Source organism: Stegastes partitus, unplaced genomic scaffold (genome assembly GCF_000690725.1).
Source record: "Stegastes partitus isolate 25-593 unplaced genomic scaffold, Stegastes_partitus-1.0.2 Scaffold2549, whole genome shotgun sequence".
Classification (NCBI taxonomy): domain Eukaryota; kingdom Metazoa; phylum Chordata; class Actinopteri; family Pomacentridae; genus Stegastes; species Stegastes partitus.
In genome coordinates, this window is record NW_007580280.1 from 19,013 (window position 1) to 40,953 (window position 21,941).

Here is a 21,941-nt window from a genome sequence, read left to right on the forward strand (position 1 = left end):
TGTTTTTAAGCCGACTTTATCATCTGTATCTCTAGATGTGCAGCACATTCAGAGAAAATGCCGCCGTGTACACACAAGAATAACATAAATACACACATATATATATATATACAGTATATATAAATAAAATAGGACAAGATACCAGAGAATACAAAATACAAGCAAACAGTGAAGAAATAAGGACGAACAACCTGAGCTGTGGTTCACGTCCGTCCTTCACGATCTCTTTTCATATTTACCACTAGAACTCGGTATTTCTAGGCTTCTATGTAGAAATGATAAAAGCTGCTTCCTGTCTTTTATTTCCTGATTTCAGTGTCAAACGCTGGCGGCGGCTTCATTCCAGCGTCCACCTCTGTTCATACGACGGTCTGACCTCTGACTCCAAACAGAAACAACCTCCTGCTCCGTGTTTGCTGCTGCTGCCTTCACTGAACACGTAAAAGTCTGTTAACGTCGTCCTCGAAGGTCGTCTGCATGAATGCACGAGTTCTGACGTTATTATCAGAGAAAAATCCAACATGGCTTCTGAGCTACGACCAAACCCTGGAGTGATAATCAGAGAAACGACAATCCCACCGTATGCTGGCGTGAAAGTGGGATTTGTGCGAGTAAATAATGGAGGAAGAGGTTTTTAACCATCTGCAGGCGGAGCTCTGTGTCCACACCAAGCTCCAGACACGAGGATTTAGTCCAGATTTACTAAAGTCACAAAGATTTCAGGAGGCTTCTGGCTTCAGCTTTCTGTTTTCATCCACAAAATGTGAAGTTTTTCCTGCTGAAGCAGCTCAGAACAGAAGCGACGTCGCTGAAACGCCTCGAGAGTTAAATGGAAAGGACGTTTTCTTGTAGATTATAGCCTGTGCCTTCATATTTTCAACATAAAACTGCTTTTAATAGAATCTTTTGAACAGATTTCTGGGTAGAAACATTAAAACAAGACAAACTTGATGAAGGTGATTCTTATTTCTAACTGCAGCCTCGAATCTGCAGAACAATGAAGCAAAAGCAGAACTTCCAGAAGTAAGAAAACCTCATTTAAAATCACAACTATGATTAATAACGACACTAACGGCTAAAAAACAGCCCAAGATGTTCTAGTTTTTTACCTTTTTGTTTCTCATTTCAGTCATTTTGTTTCTGTTTGTGATCATTTTATGTGATTTTAGTTGTTTTGCATTTCTTTCGGCTTGTTTTATGTCTCACTTTGGTCATTTTGTGTCTCTTTCTGGTCTTTTCTTTATTTGTTTTGAGTCTTTTTGTGTCTTTAAGGTCATTTTATGTCTATTTGAGGTTATTTTCCATCTGTTTGTGGGAGTTTTGTGTCTCTTTTTGCTAATCTTTGTCTGCTTTTGCTCATTTTCTGTGGCTTTTTAGACGTCTCTGTCTATATTTGGTCATTTTGTGTCTCTTTGAAGTCTTTCTTTATTTGTTTTGAGTCTTTGAGGTCATTTTATGTCTGTTTGTGATAGCTTTGTGTCTCGTTTTGCCAATTTTTTGTCTGTTTTTACTTAGTTTGTGTTTCTTTTTAGACATCTGTGTCTATATTTGGTCGTTTTGTGTGTGTCCACGGTAGTTTCGTGCCTATTTTTGTACATCTTGTGTCTCTTTCTGGTCATTTTATGTCAGGTCGTGGTGATTTTATGTCTCTTTTTGCTTATTTTTGTCTGTTTTCGCTTATTTTGTGTCTTTTTTAGACTTTTGTGTTTATATCTAGCCTTTTTTTTTGTCTGTTTCTGGCAATTTTGTGCCTGTTTTTGTACATCTTGCGTCCCTTTCCAGTCACTTTGCATCTGTTTTTCGTCATTTTATGTTTCTTTTCAGACATTTTGTGTCGCTGCCATAAAACTCAGACTTTCTCAACAGTGAATCACGTGGACAACATTTTTCTTGGATCTTCTATCACTGATATATTATAATAATAAAAACAGGTTTTCCACCACCTGAACCTTGGACATGTGTTCTCCTGTGGGTGTCCGTTGCTTCGTACCTGTTGGTCTTCCAGATGTGCAGCGTCTCCTCGTCCACGTTGTCGTGTCGCTGCGCCTGCTCGTCCAGGAAGTCAAAGAAGTATTTGACGGCGGGAGGAACGACGGAGCTCGAGCACAGCACGCTGCGGAAGAAATCGTCTACAAACTGCTGCAAAGTGCCCTGAAAAACACAAAACAAACGTATATAAATACGCATCAGGAGCCTTCAGGGAGTCAAACATTATATTTGGTGGCAGAAGAAACAAACCACCTCCGAACGCCTTCGTGATTTAACATATTTAGCTTTTACTGAAACATCTGGTCAGGCTTTCCAGGGCCTGCTGCCGGTTAGCATCCAGACATCATGATGCTGCCGCCGCCATGCCGCCCCTACAACATGGTTCATACCTTGACAGACAGCAGCCTGGTCAGGTAGATCTCGGTGATGGCTTTGGTCATCGCCTTGTCCTTCATGCTGCCTCTCTTCGACTTCACCTCGTCAATCTCATCCGCCGGCCTCACCAGGTGGAAGGTGTTGTCGTCCTCCAGCAGGGCGTTTTCTGCCAGGATGGACAAGTTTCATGTCTGTTACAGCTTTATTCAGACATTTCTGGAATAGAACAGCTCCTGGAGCTCCTGGAGCCTCAGTACATCCTACCGTCTAACATGAAATGTCAGGATGCAAAAATGCAGTTTTTCTTAATGCATTAAAGAGTTCTTCAGTTATTAAACTTCTACACTGGAGGTTAGTAACTTTAATATAATCTGAAAATGGTATTTGATCGGGATTTGGTATCGGAAGAAGCTAAATATTAAATGAGCTGCATTGAATCTGAGGTTGATTTGGAAATCCATAGTTTCATACGTCCTTATAATCAGGAGGAAGACTTTCACGGCAATATTTAATAGATGGTTTCATGTTAAATGTAAAGTCAGAAGCTTCAGAGAAACTCTTCGATCAGTTGAGTGAACAGGACTTGGAGTTGCGTCTCAGCTTTGCCGAGTGTTTGTGTTTCCGTTCTTACTCTCTTCGTGGTTGTCTTGGTGCTGATGGAAGGACTGTGTGTGCAACACTCTGGACAGAACCAACGTGGCGTTGTCCCGGACCTGCAAAGACAAGAGGAGACGGAAATCAGCGAGAGGAATATGAATAAATGATGATTCTCTGGAGCTGAACTTTGCACTGAGTTGTTCAGGAGCTCTCCGTCTCGCAGCTGCTCTCTCAATAAATTATTTCCCTTAAATGTCAAGACGAGAGTTTCGGCTTCTGCCGGTTCTCGAGCGGCGCGAGGACGAGCCTCGGGTGGCTTGACATTTTGTCTCCACTTCAGCTTTTTGGACGTTTCGGCGCAGAAAGAAAAAGTCTCGACGCAACGCAGAAACAAAGACGATTAAAAAACATCCAGCAGCAGCATGAACCTCTGATGACTCGCTGTAGTAACTCGAGAAAACCTGAAGACGAGTTGAAGACTGGAGGAAGCACAACAACAAAAATAAAAAGTTTGACAGGATGAACACAACACAGCAGACGTTGTGCTAGTCCAGCGAGGACGCCAGCTGTTGTGGTTTCCTGCAACGAAATAAACACGAACGCAAACCAGCAGCTCGTACGTTTGCATGCAGTGACATTTGTGCTAAAAAGGCCACAAAAGGGGAGTTTGGTTGAGATTCTGGATGGAAGAGGAGTCTCATAATACAAAAAAACATCTGAAATAATAAATTAATAAAGTGGCTGACATCTGTTTTAGTTTGTTTATTTCCTAAATGTTTGAAGTCCCTTACAGGTGCCTTTTCTCTGCTACTCGGCTACCTGTTGCCATATTTTAGTCGTTTAATGTTTAGAGACGTTCTGCAGCATCCGACAGATCCAATAACGTCGCTCCTGCACAACATAAGAATCTCCGTAATTAAATATTTAGTGACTTTTGTAATTGGACAGGAATTTTGGGATCAACAAAATCAAAACATCTCGACTCGGCCGGAGGACGGTCGCTATGCAGCTGATATAAACTCTGAAGCGAAGGAAAGCACACGCTGTCGTTACCTGTCTCCATGTCAGGGATCATTTATGCTCATATGCATTTATTAAAGTGATTTCTGCTGTTGGTTGTGCGGAAATGGAGCAACTCTCAGATGGATCCCGTCTGATGCTGAAGGTGTTTAATATAATCAGAGGAAAAACTCCTGAACAGCCGAAAGCAACGAGTTAAACTTCCTGTTTGTCTAAACCTGGACCAGATTCATTATTTGCATTAATCACAGACTCTGTCTAGTTTATTTTATCGGTGTTTCAATCTGTAATAGATGTAATAAAATTGTAAATCGAGGTAAAAGAGGCCAAACTCACAACACAGTTTAATGTATGCAGCTCCGTCATAAACTAAACAAACTTTGTCTTTCTCGTCTGATGATGTTTATGGACGAGTGCTGCTGTTTGAGACTGACAAGCGAGTGTCTCATGTCAAAAACACAAACTTTGGCAACCCTGGTGTTGTAGTACATCGATCAGTGGGCTGAAAAAGGTTTATTTCTTTTTTTAATTGCATGAAATACACTATTTACGAGCCAGAAACTGTAAAAACTGAAAAAAATCATCACAATTCATCTGGATCCAGTAGAAAACTGAACCAAATCGAAGCTTAAAATCGGGATATTTCTTCAAAATCTCTTAATTCACATTTAAAAGTTTGTGAAAATAAACCCTTTGCACTGAGGTGATCCTGTAAAAAAGACCCCTGAGCTGCAGCAGGTAACAAACTGTCTGTAGTGTGTAGAGTCACTGTTGGTTTTCCAGTGTTGGTGACACAATTGACTTCCAGATTTTTTCCATTTTTGCACAACAAATATGTGTTTTATTGAAATAAACTCTGTCGACTTCCTCCAGACTCTGCTTCGGTTTCAGAAGATTGAGAATGTCTCTAAAACCTGCTAATAACCTCCATATTTACTGACTCTATCAGTGACGCCTCTTTGCTCTGAATCCGTTATCTTTATACCTGGTTACCTAATTAGTGTCTGATTGCTGATGTTCTACCTACACGGAACAATCTTCATTTAGTCTTCAGACGACAGACAAACATCTGGACTTTGTAATTGGCTCCGGCGTGACATGAATCACCTCGCTGAGTTAATTTTGTTCGTCTGATCTCTGCTCTGCGCTTCTTCATGACATTTATTCCATTTTTCCCCGTCAGACGATGTTTTGTTGAGCTTCCCTCTCGTTTAGACGGACTGTTTAACGGCTGTCCTCTGCTGCTCGGGCCGTAAAACCCCTCGAGACGAATTTGTCATTTGTGACATTGGCCTATTTAAATCCCTCCGCCGCGGCGAGGACAGCGGCGCTCGGTATTTAGTGAATAAAGCCTGATTAGGGCCCGTTCGGCTGAGATCGACACGACAGCGGGAGGCGTGGAGTCGCCGGGCTCCTCTGTAATTTAACGCCGAGTGGCATCGCGGAAATTACAGGATGCGGTCGGTGACGGACGTGCGGCGGGAGACTCACGTTGTAATGAGCCAGCGTGTTGAGCCTCTTCCAGCGGCCTTCCTTCTGGGACGTGAGGTCGAGGTCGGACAGGATCTGACCCGTGGAGCCGGGGCGCCACTCTGTGGACAGAGAAAAGGTTGAACTTTTATGTAACAGAGAGCAGAGGAGTGATGCTATAATCAGTAACAGCAGAGTCCATCCCGTCCCTGCTCAGTTCTCTCCAACATTCATCCACAGAAACACCTTGATGCATAAATATGAGCCACTTTTACAACGAGAAGCCAAAACATTATAACTGAAGACTGAGTGGGTCCAACAGGACGGCTTTGATCCATTGAGGTCTGGACTATGAAGGTGTCCTGTGGTATCAACATGTTGGGTCGGACTTGGTTTTGCAGAACATCCTCAGATTGATTAGGTCGAGTCAACACCTTGAGCTCTTTGTCATGCTCCTCGAACCATTCCTGATCAGTGTTTGTAGCGTAACAGCGAGTATCATGCTGCTGCCATGAAGGCGCGTCGGTGGTCTGAGACATTTGGTGGCTTTCCAATGAAGAAACCCGAATCGTAATCTGTGGTGCAGGACTAAGACGTTAACTCTCTCTGAGCTAAAACAACGACAGATATCAGTTCCTGGATCTAACTCTATGAGTACGTATGAGACATATGGAGGTTTGTTATGTTAGCCAACATAGCTAATCTGACGCTGTTGATGGCAACATCTGCTTGAGAAGAACATCAAGCGGGCAGAAAAATGGCGACTTCAACCAATCAGCATCAAGACCAAAAGGCTCTGGAGCAACAATAGCTAGCGTCAAACTTACCTCTCCATTTCTTTGTTGTTATTTTTTAAGGCTTTATCCTATAAAGTTATGCCCCTAAATGAAAGCAAAATGTTGTTCTATGATAAATTGGTGTCAAAAAAAGGACACAGATAATCCATAATTTATTTCTACTTATTAGCTGTGACTTGTAGTGATTAAAGTTGTGTATTCTTTTTTGGTTCTTGTGAATCTTAAGCCTCCCTGAGGATCAATAAAGTATCGGTTCGTCCAGCTGCCATCACTTCTCCAGGTAAACGACGGCAACATCCACATGAAGGAGAAGAAAATTCACCAAAACCTCTGGCTACACTCTACATAGAGCACTATAAAGAGCGTGTTCGTCATTTTGTAGTTCTGTCCGAATGTTAATTTACTTTTATAGGGCACTCTGAATATCCCACAATGCACCGTGAAAAGTCGTGGACAGACGATGGTCCCTAACCGAGCAGACAAGGCGCGACGGAGAACGCAAAGGAGACGAATGAGAGGTGGTATTGTTGAACTTGCCCGTTTCTCAGCCATGTAATGAACTGAATTTGTTGTGTTTGCACGACGCTGCTGCAGCACAAGTCACGGCTCGCGAGCAACGTATTTAATAGCTCGAGTAGTGTCCGAAATGCTACTTTGCCAAGGTGCCCCCTACATAGTTTACGACATAGTGGTCTCTAGATACGGAGTAGGGGGTGAGTGGATGAGTTCGGACACCTTCTTCCATCGCCTCCTGGTCCAGTTCTGGTGTTTAAGGAGTTTTCAGTGTTGGTTGTTGCTGTACTTTAAGTCTTGCTCCCATGACTCTACCTCTAGTTCACCAGTTGTCCTCCTTGAACCACTTCTGGAGACCCATGTACACCAGAAACTCTCCAACCTTCCAACAACAACTCGTGCTCTTCGCTGCACCACTCAGTGGTTTTAATGTTGTGGCCGATGGCTGCGAACACACAGCGTGATTTAGCTGCTCCGAGTCTCTCTCCGGGATTAATGAAGTTACTCCCTCTCCCTCCGTCTCTGCGGACGCCTCGGGGTATTTAAGGTCGACCCTGAAATCGATCTGCTCGGGCATCATGAAGGACGCCTCAGTTCTGCTCAGAGCAGCGAGGACACAAAGAGCGGCCTCTGTGGAGGGTTTCTATTACAGAAACTTACTGAATCCCAACAACGCTGCAGTGTCACGCCGCGCCGAATAACAGGATCGACCCCGTTTAGTTCAAATGAGTCGGCCTAATAAAGGGAGGAGGGTTTATTATTCTGATCTGCATGTGTTTAACGTTCTGGGTTTTCATTAACCGTCGGTTTGTGAGGCTGGAAATCTCTACGTGTCAGACAGAAAGCACATTTTGACGCAAGACATATTTACACAACTTCTACTTTCCAGTCACCTAAAAGAAAAAGAAAACTCATTAAAATCTGCGGTTCAATCACGGCGTTCGTGCCTCTGCACTTCATTTGTCTGTCTGTTGTGAATGTTTAATCAAAGTCTGCTGTAGACTTTGTTTATGTCAGTCGGAGGGAGACGGACTTCAAATTACACCCACAATAAGCTGGAAGATCACAGAGAAGCCGAACATCGCTAAACGGAGACACAGATTGTAATGAACAGCTTCTTATTGTTATTCCTGATGTGATCTGCACGTCCAGGTGTTAACATCTGCATACCAACAGCTGATCCAGATGTGCAGCTTCAGAGAAAACGACGTCTCACTTCACTACAGTCAATTTCTCTGTTATACACAAACACTAGTTTTTTTTAAAATTTACTTTTAGGTTTTTACCTGAATTTTATTTTTTAAATTCACTGTTATTTTATAGATTTTCCATGTTTTAAAATTTATTGTATTTTATGTTTTACATATAATAACAGAAGACATTCATATTAATAGTTAAAAAACTGGCTGAAATTGTAAATAAAAAATCTTAAAATGTGTATTTTTGTAAATAGTCATTTGTTATTTTACAATGTTTGACTGTAAAATTACAGCATTTTTACTCTATTTGTCATTTGCAGTTTAGTTGCTGCAGTTGTACATAATATCCGTTATTATTATTATTATGACCAACAATAACAGTATATATATGATTTCTCACCCAGTGCAACACTCTCCACCTTGGGCCTCTGAGAATAAGGCAGATTCCTGTAGACCTGATCGATGATCTTCTCCTTCACCTGCACACACAAAAAGTTTTACAATTTAATACGTGTGAAAAGGGAAAAACTAAGATCACGTCTCATTGTCATTCATCAGCTGTGCGACGCCGGCAGACATCAGAGACACATCGTGACTACAAATGATTGGAATCAACTGGGTTCATCTGCAGCGACCGACCGACCGACCGAAGGACCAACGGACCGACCGACCGACCGACCGACCGACCGACCGACCGGCCGACCGACCGGCCGACGGATGGACCGATGGACCGACGGACCGACGGACCAACGGACGGACAGACTGACCGACCGACGGACGGACGGACTGGCCGACCGACCGACCGGCTGACCGTGGTGCCACGTCCGGCAGGAACAATGGAACCGATGTGGTGTTCAGTCACCTTTAAGCAAAAACTAAAGGGTGAAGACAAACAACAGCAGCTCAGGTTTTTTTAGTCTCTCGCTGGTGGTCGAGACGCTCAAACATCTTCTGACAGAAAACATCCAAAACACACATTTATCTGTTTTTATTTTCTTAAACTACATTTTGTCTGTTTGCATCTCAGACTGTAAAACGCCTCTGAAGGCTGTTTTCTCTCCGACTCTGCAGCAGAAACCTCGACTCCGGCTCCTCTTAAGGCTCAGAGCGTTCCACTTTTATTCCCATCTACATGCTGGAGGTTTCCACAGAGCGGCCGGCTGTTCATATATCATTCATGGCCGGATTTATAGAATATTTTATTCCTGGAAACACCGTGAGGATGGATTTCTTTTTCCCAGGCTATTGACAGCAGCGTCAGATTTATGGAGAGATAAAAAGAGAATAATCCCTCTTTTCACTCCAATACGTCGATAAAATTAGAATTTTGAAGCCGGCTTCAGGTTCTCTGCTGATTTTTCTACTTTTTTGTTAAATTAAAGATAGAAACTAGAAAAAAAACACAGAAAAATGTTTAATTAAATGGACTATATTACACTTAATTTATTTTTTTTTAAACAACATTTGGCAGTAAACTATAAGATTTGTACTGTATGTAGAAAAAGCAAAACACATTTATTATTTTCATTATTATTTTACAGATAGTTGCTGTCAATTGAAAGAAAAAATATGAATATTAGGAAGTGATTTTCCCGGTTTGTGAAAAAACAGATATCAAGTGAAATCACAAGAAACAGATCACATAACGTCCATACCAAAAAGAAATTTTTTACAAATAACAATTTGTTCCTTTATTATTTATTACACAGTTCTATTGTATTTAAATCTGAATTAAAAAAAATATGATTTACCAATATTTGCCATTTTTTTCCTGCCTTTTTATTTTTTATTTATTATAATTATTATTATTTATTTATTTATTTTTAAATTTTCAACACTATAGTACTCTACTGTTTTATAACATTTTTATTCTGGCAGATTTTTACTGGATTTTTTATTTATTTAAATTTTTTTTTACAGTGTTGTCTCGCCCCTTAACCCCTAAAAACTAATTTCTGTGTACCAAAGTTATTTAGTTTGAATTTTTCAAGATGAAAATAAAAAGAAAAGATTCTGCTCAAACGCTGTAAAACTGCTCTACGTTACACAGGAAGTAAAACTGGAATAGTTCAGAGTCTTTAAAATGGATAAAATCACATCAAACTACAGACTAAAGTTCACAGAAACCACAGATGAAAACATTTTTACTCGACCAGAGGAGAACATTTGTCTCCTGAGGCCAAGAAGCCGAACACAGAGCGAAGAGGAACCCACCTGAGTGATGGTGTCGCAGTTCAGCACCTTCACCGGAGTCACATCTGGTCCTTCGCCGTGGACCAACACCTGCAGAGTCTGGCAACACAAACACACCGTCAGTCTCAGGACACAGCAGAGCAGAAATAAAAGCAGAAAATGTTCCGTCTGCAAGGACGAAGAACGGAAAAGAAGCGTTTCTTCATATTTGAGCTGAAACTGATGGAACCTCTGACGAGGAGAGATCACATGACAGCGGACGTTAGCGCTCATTAGTCCTGCTGAGGAGCAGCAGAGTCGTGAAAGTTTCCTGCTGCTGGTCGTGGATGCACCTGATGTGACAGAAGTTCAGTTTAAGGTTCTGGACATGATCGTGGTGCAGCACAAAGTCGACACCTACAGATGTGTTCAAGACCACTCAGATGTGCAAATTTGTGATTTCACCGCTGAGTTTAAACTAAAACAGAGAAAAATTTAACTCTTCAGTCGGTCAGCAGCTCGATAATCCAGCCGTCATGTTAGGGATCATCAGCTCTGACGTATCAGACTCAACAGAAGGTCTGCAGCTACCACCAAGAGAAGAAAGAGCCACAATCTCCAAACCAGTAGCTGCTCTCAGTCACAGCATCTTACATTAACACATCACTACGTCCATATTCTACAGACAGTTTATGCTTACGAATGCTTACGAATCTCCAATAGGTCTAAATTAACACTAAAAACCACAAAAGAGTCGACAAACGCAAGCAAACGTCTGCTACTGTTGAAGCTAATTCAGTTTAATAGATGTAGAGCTTTATGAAAGGAGGATTCTGGTGTTTTTATGTTTTCTACGCAAAGAAAAACGTCTGTTTCAGGCGACCAAAAACTTCCACTGTACCGTCCTGAGGGTGAACATCGTCGTCGTCCCCCGTGGGGGTGGGCGGTGTCGCTGTCGACCACCTGGGGAGGGGTCTTAGCAAATGCTGCTAATGGTTCGCGGCGATTACACTACCGAATAGCAGCGAAGACGACGGTAGTGAAACTCCATTGGCGCTTGTTGTTAAATATGTTCCCGTTACGTAATCTCGACAACAACGTATCGGCCCAATGTGCAGCGTAACGGGCCGTTACTCTGTTATGATGCTGGAGAGAACCCTGTATGCTGTTATTATTACTATTATTATTATTATTATCACTTGTTCACATACGGGGATTCCCACTGACAGCCAATCAAAATGAACGTATAGAAAGTGGCCATACAGCGGAGCCGCTCCACCGGTCTGCAGGTCGACGGGGTTAACAACATGTTGGCTTTTAAACGTACTGAGCACTCTGTGAGTTTGCTCAAGTTTCTTGTGCACAACAACACCAGCGTCGGTCCGTACCCGGCCTGTTTGCTGGATTTTCCTTCCGTCCTTTTCCTCAAAATGAAATTCAAGTTGAAGGTTGTGACTGTTTACGTGACGGGAGCGTTGCGGGAGCGTTGCAGGAGCAGCGGGAGCAGAGCATTGCTGCACGAGGACGCGACTCCGACACCAAAATCTGAATCAGGGGTTTTGATTTTCACAGACAAACTCTCCTCGTGTGTCTACAGGCGTCCCCTCCTCACACCAGCATCATTAAACAGGATTTAAACCTACAGCTCCTCGGATACGCGTTTCCAGAGCGCTGCAGGAGTTCAGGGCTTCAATAAGCCGACACAACCGTCGCCCCGCACGCAGTCGCTGGCGGAGCCATTAAAGGCTAATGTGCCACAGTCAGAATCAAAACAAGCAAAGCAGAACCACGAACACAGCGACAGCCGCCGCCTACAGTCGCTTCGTTCTGTCACGTCGGCCGACGAACACAGCTGCTGTTTGTCTCGATGAGGCTCGACGAGAGAGCCGAGGACCAGCTGCTCCCGTTATCTTCCTGAACGCAGAGGTTCAGACAGCTGACGGTTCACTACGACACACAGCACAGCCCCAGCCTTTCTCCACGGATCACAGGGAACCGGGTTACATAACGCACAGCGCTGCGACGGGGAACTTATGGAGAACAAACTCCTGCGGTGACCTTTATAGTGGCTGTGCAGCAGCGAGATGACAGAATGGATGTCAGTGGGTTTTCTGCTGATTGAGGAACAATTTGTGCTGCAAATAAAACATCAACGCGTCAGAGGAAGTCAGTGACACAGAATCCATCCAAGACGTCACGAGTTGGTTAAAAAATAGCTTCATAAAGGAAGCAGGTGGTTTTTTCAGGCACACGGAACAACAACACAAACAGTTTAAGAGCCAACATTCACTCTTTAGCTTCAGTGTTTTCTGTAGCTGCTGCTCATTGATGCAAGTTGAAGGTCTGCAGAGTCACAAAGTCACAAAGTCACAAAGTCAACGCCAAAGAGAGCTTCTGCTAAACTCTAAACTGTCTCTGGCTGCAAGAGTGAACACGAGAGTCTTCATGCACTGCCAGCACCTGAAGCACTCAGCACCCAGCGGATTAGCTTTGATTTTTGGCAGCGAGGTCATCACAGCAAACAGGAAAATCCTTTGCTAATGTGGCTAACGTTAGCTTTGATGGTTGGGTGGGTTCCTGCGTTTTCGTGTTCAATCTAAACTCAACTTCTGTTTCCATCTGTTAGCTTCTCTCCTGCTCACTTAAATTGCATTTTAAATAAAGCTGTTCTCATTTACAGATTTTCGGTTGTTAACTATTTTCAAGCTGCTGTTTCGCAACTAAAATACTGATTGTTAGAACCACAACATCGTCCAGAAAACTAAACACGGTTTAAAAACAACAACTGTGCTGTTAATTCCGCAATATTCTTTTGTCAGATGACAGTACGTTTACAACGGGTGTTATTTTGCCATTTTTGTGGTAATTTGAGCTTGAGAGGAGTGAAAGAAGCCGTCTACGACCATCCCTCAACAGAGGTGGAGGTCTGAGGCATCACCTCCCACCTGTTCACAGTTCAGTCCTAAGATCTCTCCCCAGGAAGATGAACCCACACCTCGCCACAAAGGACCCTAACGAACCCCACTGTGTCAGGGGGAGCACTAACGACCCGCATAACGAGGGGGAGGAGCAACAAACCCCCAATTAAAACTCAGATGTTAACGGCTCCTTCAGGATATCTGGAACTCCCAACTAGTCAGTCAGAGCTGATGAAGCCTCTTGGATGAAACGTCTTTGAGGAACTCAAGCAGTTGCTACGATTAACCTACGAGAGTGACCTGGAGGACTGAGGATCTAATCTAATTTGCTGACAAGTCTCAGCTGATAAACTATTGGGCGACACCAGAGCGTGAAAAGGTTTAAAACACCACCACTAACCAGTACAGAGTACTCCACGTCGTCTCCCAGCAGGCCCGTATCGTTCAGGGTGTACTTGGCTTTCTTCATCCGGGCGTCCACCGGACCTTTCTCCACCTGGTGCTTCAGGGCCTTGTAGAGTTTGTACAGAGGTTCTCCTGCAGTGTCCTGAAACGTTGTTGGACACGTATTAGCTGGACAGGACGAGTCAAACTTAACATAAACTGACCTGCTTCCTCAGAGACAAACCAACCAGACATGGAGGGTTAAGGGTTAAACACAGTTCTGAGGCGTATTTCTTGGTAGTTTCTGGGATTTTGCTTTTATCTGGAGCATCGGGAACTTTTCAAGGATGCTTCCTACGTTTTTCCTTCAGTCTCCTGGTTGCTTGTTATTTACTATAACTGGTGAAACAACACAGACACCAGATGTAAGACTCTACCTGATGCTAAAAGGCTCAATCAGCTCATTTTGCTTAAAAGTCTGGAAGCTAATTTACATTTTAAGCCAAAAAAGGCAACCTGCAAGTCTAAAAACATCATAAGTCCACCTCTGTTCTGCATTTAATCTTCATTGTAAATAATTTTTGCGCTTCAGAAAGTGAAAAAAATTCTTTTCTGGCATCAGATTTGAACATTTATAAGTTTGTCAAATATACAAAACAGCATGAGGGCAGTTTAAATACAGCAGAAAGAGGTTACACAGTGTATTATCTCCTGTACATCTAGCTAAATAAACAGACTAACCAAGCCCTGGTTTCGATTTCAGGGAGTTTCGTTGCCCTTAACTTGAACTTTTGGACACTTTCGGGGTCTGAGTTTGGACTAAATCTGACCAGAATTCGGCTGCTGATCCTAATGACGGCATAAAAAAAACACAACAGTGAAAACTTGTTCAGCAGCCGAAGAGTCTGTAGGAGGATGTTAAATTATAGAAGCAGCAGCAGCAGCACAACACATCAGCTGCTGCTGTCAGCGTCGGCTCTCCAAAAAAATACAAACAAATTGGTCCAAACAAAACACAAGACAAAAAGAAAAACCCGTACAGGTTGGAGCGCGAGGAAAGTTTCTTAGAGTCAATTATAACCGAAGAAACGAAGAAAAGGCAGACGAGAGAAGAAATCAAAGGCAGGAAATAAAGCAGAATAAGTGAGAGGACGCGTTACCCGGAGGAACTGATAGAGACAGATGGACATCCAATTACAAAGCATCCTCTCCACCACCGTCTCCGACCTACATACACAAACAGAAAAAACACAAACGTCAGATCTGAGCAACGAGTCGCTGCTTTAACCATCAAACGTACGAGTCGACCTGCATAAGTAACGGAGGTGAGTTTATTACCTCCTCAGCATGAGTTTGGGGTTCTTGTTCTGCACGTGCTCGTCCATCAGCTCCAGCAGCAGCGTCCTCATGATGTCCGTGTAGTACTCCAGCTTCCCGTGCAGCGCCACCGTCAGGAGGGAGGCGAAGTAGCCGCGGGAGCGAGCGTTGAAGTCGGGCCGACTCTCCAGCGTGTGGATGAACTGCAAGATTTCAGGAAACCACAGTTTAACCCTCCTACTAAAAAAAGCTTTTATAATCTGGAAGGAAGTAAACAGACTTTTATTCTGACAGAGCAGATGAGAGTTTATTTGTGTACGAAACAGAAAGTAGACGTAATTTGTTCATTTTCTTCCTAATAAATAAGATTATTCTCACCCTCGGCACGTCTGGAGTTGTTTACACCATAAATTAAGATAAATTTGAACAATTCTGCTCAAAAAACACTAAAAAAACCAAAATGTCATCAAAGTTTTGCAAAAAATCGTCGCCTAAACAATGAGAAAAGTCCCACTTTTGTAATTTTTGCATGTCGGCAGGACGTTTTCTTTGTTTTTTTTCTGCATCTTTTCATTCAAATTTTGCAGACAAGGTGTTTAATTATTCCCAACATCGATCAGAACAATCGATAATAAGAAAATAAGCTCATTAGCCGCAGTTGGAGTTTAATGAATCGTGTGTTATATATGAATAAAACCAGACCTATATCGATTAGGTATGGTTGAATATTTAATATCTGCTCTGGGCTGAAGCTAAACAAGCCTCATTTATTATCATTGTTTCATTTATTTGTTCCTATTTTCTATGTATTTATGAATAATCGTTTTTATATTTGAGCATACGAACCTCATTTCCATTTATATATTTGCTCAGATGTGATTCAGACGCATTGAACTGGTCAGAAAATGACTTTTTCATGTTATCGTTCTGTAAATAAACCTTTGAAGCTTCTGAACTATGAAGACTTTCTCTGACTTATTTATTCGTTGTACATTATTATTATTATAACGCTGCTGCCGCCAGCGTCGGCGTCGTCTCTTTATAAACGTCTTTATTTGTCTCCTTTCACACATTTAAATTCCCTCCGGTACGTCTCTTATTGACAGTCTCGTCATTAGAGTTTGATATTTCTCGTCTGCGGTCTAAAGTTTTGGGGTGATTGCAGGTCGACAGCATCACCAGCTGGAAAAGAAAAACCATCAAATATCAACACTTCTCTGCTAAATGTAAAAGTTCAGACTGTCTGGAAGAGAACCAGACGCAAAGATAATGAGAAAATCAAAGAACTAATGAAGGACTGACGTTGATGAGGAACGTTTTGCTGTTGAGCAGGTTGGAGAACTGGTTCAGGGCCTGAGCCACGGTGGCCCGCCGGACCTCCGGGATCTGGATCTTCCCGGTGATCATGGGGTCGTTGGCGCCGTCTTTGGAGGGCAGGAAGAAGTTTCGGTCGGTGTAGGTCTTGTAGTCGAGGAAGGGGATCCGGCCTTCGCTCAGGTCGCTGGTGTGGTCCTCCATCTCGATCATCAGGTCTGACGGAGGCAGAAAAATCTGATTTAGATGGGACTTAACGAGGGATTAACAGGAAAAGACACAATCTGTATGTGAAAAGACAAGATGATGGTTATGTTTTCAGTCTTTACACAAACACAAACATGTAAATAATGAACCTAACAGTGCGTTTGTCTTTCATGTTAGCACTTTGAAACTGATATTGAGTAAATCTTCACATTTAAGAGGCTGAGACACTAAAATATTTGGTATTTCTAAATGAAAAATGATTAAAAGTCCACAAAAAACGTCCCGGTTTTGTATGCACGGTGAAATTATTGCAAATAATTCAAATTAATTGAAGAAGTTAGAAGGAAAATCAGCTAATGTTCACCTTTAAGGAACTAAAACATTTAAATATTTGGTATTTTTAAATGAAAAATGATTATAAACAGTCAATGAGTTTGTTTCAGCTCTGCTTGTATTTACTATTGGTAGTTTTAATCCACAACAAACATCATATTTTATGACTTTTTCCTGTATTTCTGTTGTTAAAACCCTCTGTACTGTGACATATGTGGGTTCAGAGCTCATGAATTCACCATGAAGCAGGATTTCCATGATCCTCCTGAACTCCTGCATCTTGTTCTTGTGTCTCTGACGTCTTTATAAATATTAACGAGGACGGTTCGGCCTCTCTGACTGAGCGTCCTCCGTCCGCCGACGCCCTCCAGCTCAATAACCGAGCTGTCGGATTCGGTCCGCCGAGCTCCCCGGACGACCCGGAGGGAAGTCCTCCTGACGTCTTAGTCGGACCGCCGCCCGCTGGCTCCGGATCACGACGTGGAGACGAAGCGTCAAAGTGGCAGCGAGCTCTAATGTGTGACTGGAGGGAACGTGTGGAGGTTTGTGCTGCGTCTGCTCCCAGTTTACCGGACGGACGGAGACGTCGACACTTTAAATTACTTCATCAACGGTTTGTGTTGCGTCATGCAGGAACCTGTCACCTTCTGTTAAACGTTTGAAAGAACAACGAGCTGAAGTTTAGGGCGACTGATGCAGAAACAGCAGCAGAGGTCGATGTAAGGACGAGGAAGCTTCAGAGAGAGTGTTAAGAAGATGCTGAAGGAACTCAGAGTCCGTCATCGGAAAAGCTCATATTTAGGTGTTTTTTAACCCTTTAATGTCTCGGATGTAACTCTTCTAGAACGTGCAGATCTACAAAGTTCCCGCCTCTGTCTCCACACATTTATCTCGCAGCTCGAGCACACCAGCTCACCTGCAGCGCTGCTCAAACACGACGATACGCGACACAATTCGTATAATAAAGACAGTAATGAAGTCACAACAAGAACCAACTGGAAACTTTAACATTCTTATTTACAGACGTTCACATCTGACATTTTTACTTATTGTGCATTTTATATTTTTTTATTGTTTACTTTTACTTCCTGCATCTTTTATCTTATTTATCCGTATTTACGGTGGAGGTAGCTTCACTCTTTCTGCCCCAACAGCTGAATTTCCCCTCAGGGACTAATAAAGTATTTCTATTCTAACTAGACAGGATCGGTTCTTTAGATTTGTTACGTACAAAACCCACAAGTTTTGAGACTTTCATCAGTATTCTGCAGTTTTAAGCCAGAAATTCATCGTTATGTGACTTAATTTTAATTTTCTAGCTGAATAAAACACATAAAAGCACCACACATGAATGTTAAGGCGAATTTTTTTTTAGCTATTTTGTAATCGTAGACGTGTGCTAAGCTAAAGCTAACGCCTCGTTTCCACATAGTTTTGCTTCTTATCTGTAAATCTGTATAATACACAGACAAAGAAATGTTTTTCATCGCAGAAGGATGGAAACCGTCTAAGTCTTATGAAGATTTCGTCCTAATTGATGAAATTAGATTTTCTTTGTGCACAGTTAACCGTTCTGAGCAGGTGATAATAAACACTTCTTACTTTAACAAACACCAGAAGCTTTTTTCCACTTTCCCGTTGGTGCACACAGTTTGGTTTCTCCATCACCCTCCACAAAAGTTCACATTTTTCAGACACAGGAAGCAGGGATCTGGGTTTCCTCTACTGGGACATCTTTGGCTTGAATTCCTGCATTCTGAGGAGTTTTTTTTTGCACCAGTTTGTCCTTTTTCTGCATCAGTTTATGGTGGAAATCACCTGGTAGTGACCTGCTTAACGCTGCATGTGGCACCTTTTCATGTCATAAAGGAACTCGTTTAACAAAAGCTTTAACCATTACTACAATTATTCCTCACGTCTCCCTTTTTTCACACAGATTTTAAACCCTGTGACTCTACACCTGTGTGTACCTGTGAACTCCTTCTTGCAGCGATCTCGGACGCTTTCCTCCAGGTTCTCCAGCTGGTGCTTCACCTTCTCGTACTCTCGTTCTGCCTGCTGACTCTTCCTCCTGTTGGCGCACAAACAACAAACAAACATATGAACACACAGAACGGATTCGTCTGACCGGATACGTAACCAGCTTAACCGCCCGTCCGACCTGTAGCAGTAGACGGACACGGCGATGAAGAGCAGCATCGGGACGATCACGGCGGGGATGATGATGGCCAGGGGGATGTCGTCCTTCCTGGCGTAGTAAACCGATCCCACCATCCACTCGCCGTGGCCGAACTTCACCTGCAAGAGATGAAACACGAAGCTGAATGTCTGAGTCCAGGATGTAGCTTCACTCAGCTGTCATAAAAGGACTCGTTAACACACTTCTGCTCAGTCCTAATCTAGATTAAAGCCAATAAAATCTGCTTTAAATGGCTGATAAACTGCACAAAGTGGTGTCATGTAGGCAGGACGGATGTTTCTCATGTCACCTGGGATGCTCAGTTTAACCCTTTTGAGTCCATTTGATGGCAGGAAAACGTAAAATAACTCGTAAAAGCTCCTCAAATGTGCAGCCATGATGTCAGCTACAGGTTTTCCCCTTTTAAGCAACTTTTTTCCCAATATTTTAGGAGTTTGGAGTCCTTAAAAGCAGCGAAATAGACTTTAAGAAGCTCCTGTTTGCAGTGAAACCCAAAAATGTACACAGATAGCCTATAAAATTGTCATTTTAATGCAATTAAGTAATAAACACATGATGCCTTTGGATTTTTACAAGCTAATGTTTCAACTAATGCTCCTCCTTTATCGATAATTTAAAAAAAAACCTCCAGATGTAGATGTTTTCGATGGCTTTTGGCTGCTTTTAATGGTTTAAATATCTAATTTTTATAGAAATTTATCTCATAAATTGCTGTTTTAGTTCACTTTTTTAAAAAAATTTGATTTTTTTTATCCCGTCTGGATGTTTTGTTCATATATATGTGCCATCTCAGCTCGTTTTAAACAGCAGAAATAAATCTGATTTATCAATTCTCTGTTCTTCTTGGTTTTCTTACCACGAGCTCCAGCAGGTCGTTGGTCGTGTCTCGGCGCTGGCGTTTGGATCTGGACCTGGGCTGCGACGACGGCGCCTCCAGGATCAGTTTATCGTCCTGCACAGAGCCGACAGGAGGAGGGAAGTAAAGGAGAACGGACCCAACACGTGATGGAGGAAGTTTATTAGTGAAGAAAATAGAACAGGAGCAGCTCAGCTTTCTAAAGCCTCCAACTGCTGTGGTCCAAACAACAAAATGTTTTCTGACCTTATTGACTTTTGTCCTGGACTCAGAATCAGATACTAGAAGCTGCAAACGCCCTGAAGTTGTTTACTGCTCAGATAAAGGCTGTTTTACTTTTATTCATTTGGAGAAACACTTATTTTACATTCATAACTTTGCATCGGACTGCAGCAGGAACATGCAGATCAATGTTATCCAGAGGTTTCCTGTCAGAGAATTTACGAACTTATTTACAAAAAACTTTCACATTAACAAATTAAATTAGAAAAAAAGGAAAAATAAATAAAATAAAACAGACCATATTATATTTTTATGTGATTACTCCATCAAATCAGCTAAAGTCTGTCGTTCCACTTGAACCAAAACTTTTCATTTTCGTGCAAATTTTGGATTTATTAAAAAAAATCGAAGCCAAACGTGTTTTCTACAGAAAATGTCGGCACAAAATCAAGTGTTTTGTAGGTTTTCTGTCGTTTGTGACCTCGTTCTTAGAGGCACAACTCAAAGGAACAAAAACAGAATCTGACTTTCAATTGAAAGTCCACAATGAAAAGACTTTCTTTGTTCACAAACAGTCGATGCAACTCGACAAAAGACTCGATTTTCCTTCAGGGCAAAGCAGAAACACAAAAACTAAAATGCTCTCCTGTTACAACCACAACAAACAGTGTTGGTGTTGTTCTAATGGGGCCGACAATAAATATTCAGCCTTCTTGGAGGATTTTTACTTTTTGTTTTTTCAAATTATGCTTCATTTATTTATGACGAGAATTTACCTTAAAAAGACTCTTTCATGTCAAAGTGAACACAGAGTTCAACACAACAGGTTAAAGGTAGAGAACACTGATGCAATTACTCAGATTTTATTTTATATTTTTAAATAATTGACATCAATTTTGGAGAAACCAATTCCACTTTGACGTAAAAGAGTCTTTATTTTGCAAATTTATGTCAAATAATTCGATAAAATTCATCATAATTTAACGTTGAAAAGCGACAAAAAGGGGAAACGTTTCGTACACACTAGATTCAGACTCTTATTAACAGGAATAATGACAAATAAAAGCCAAATCTGGTGCTTTAAACGTTCAAAATGTCGTTTTTTGGCCACGAAAAAGTGCAAAAAGTGAGAAGTGAAGGTTTAGAAGATTTCTGTTGTTCATTTTATCAGAAAGCTGAATGTTTTTCAGAGATCAAGCACGAAGTTTAGCGACTTCAGTTTGATTTTATGATGTTTACAGTCTAAATCCATCACAAAGCCTTTATCTTCACCTGCAGTATGTTCACGTGACAGGAAGCATCCCCGACGAACGCCTGAGCCTCTTTGGCCGTCATCGCTTTGGAGAAACCTCGACCCTGCGAACAGAAACACAGTGAGCTCGGGCAGACGGGAAGAAAAGCTACGGAGCGACGTTAAGGTGAGTCCTCACGGTGACGATGATGATGCTGGTCTCGGTGATGATGTTCTTGGCCAGCTTGTTGAAGGTGGGGTCGGGGTGGTAGTCGAAGCTCTTCAGCTCCTCCATCACGTTGTCCAGGTGCAGGACGGTCCTCAGCGACTGGCCGTCCAGGCAGCAGTTGACCGGCGGCGAGTAGAACTGGAGGTGGGTGTCGTTTTTACTCAGAGCCGTCTGGACGAACTGAAGGAAACCAAAGAGAAGAAGGAGTTCATTAAAGAAGAGGCGAAGAAGAAGTCGATCCAGCTGAGGTGCAACGTTTCCTGTGTTGGTTTCTTTATAGTCAGACGAAGCAGCCTCAGAGTTTAACACCAACATGTTTACTAAAAGCTCGTCATAGCATCATGTGGTCCAAATCTCACCTGTCTCTTCAAGATTCTGGTATCGTTTAGTGTCTTAAAACGCCAAAAAAACCAACAAAACACTGGTCTGCTGCTGCTTTTTATTGACTCAGATATCACTCTTTATATTTCTGTTGCTGTAATTCTGTTTATTTTCAACACAAAGAAGCATGTAGCAGCTAAAGAACCGGATATTTGACTCAGCAGCTGGTGGAGACCAAAAACAGAGCAAAAAGACCAAAGACACAAACACGATTCCT

At 42.2% G+C, this 21,941-nt stretch overlaps 1 protein-coding gene across 1 annotated transcript in view; it reads right to left on the reverse strand.

Annotated features, from left to right (window-relative positions):
- Positions 1-21,658, reverse strand: part of LOC103375321 (plexin-B2-like) — a 37,526-nt gene extending 15,868 nt beyond the window's left edge. Inside the window, exons 1-15 of the mRNA XM_008305565.1 lie at positions 21,314-21,658; positions 21,156-21,239; positions 19,662-19,757; positions 18,767-18,903; positions 18,576-18,676; positions 16,054-16,283; positions 14,773-14,954; positions 14,595-14,661; positions 13,451-13,597; positions 10,175-10,252; positions 8,361-8,439; positions 5,473-5,573; positions 2,996-3,077; positions 2,379-2,530; positions 1,991-2,151 (exon numbers count right to left, since the gene is read on the reverse strand). Coding sequence (XP_008303787.1) covers positions 1,991-2,151; positions 2,379-2,530; positions 2,996-3,077; positions 5,473-5,573; positions 8,361-8,439; positions 10,175-10,252; positions 13,451-13,597; positions 14,595-14,661; positions 14,773-14,954; positions 16,054-16,283; positions 18,576-18,676; positions 18,767-18,903; positions 19,662-19,757; positions 21,156-21,239; positions 21,314-21,658 — 2,042 coding nt within the window. The remainder of the gene's footprint in view (positions 1-1,990; positions 2,152-2,378; positions 2,531-2,995; positions 3,078-5,472; positions 5,574-8,360; positions 8,440-10,174; positions 10,253-13,450; positions 13,598-14,594; positions 14,662-14,772; positions 14,955-16,053; positions 16,284-18,575; positions 18,677-18,766; positions 18,904-19,661; positions 19,758-21,155; positions 21,240-21,313) is intronic.
- Positions 21,659-21,941: the final 283 nt, after the last annotated feature.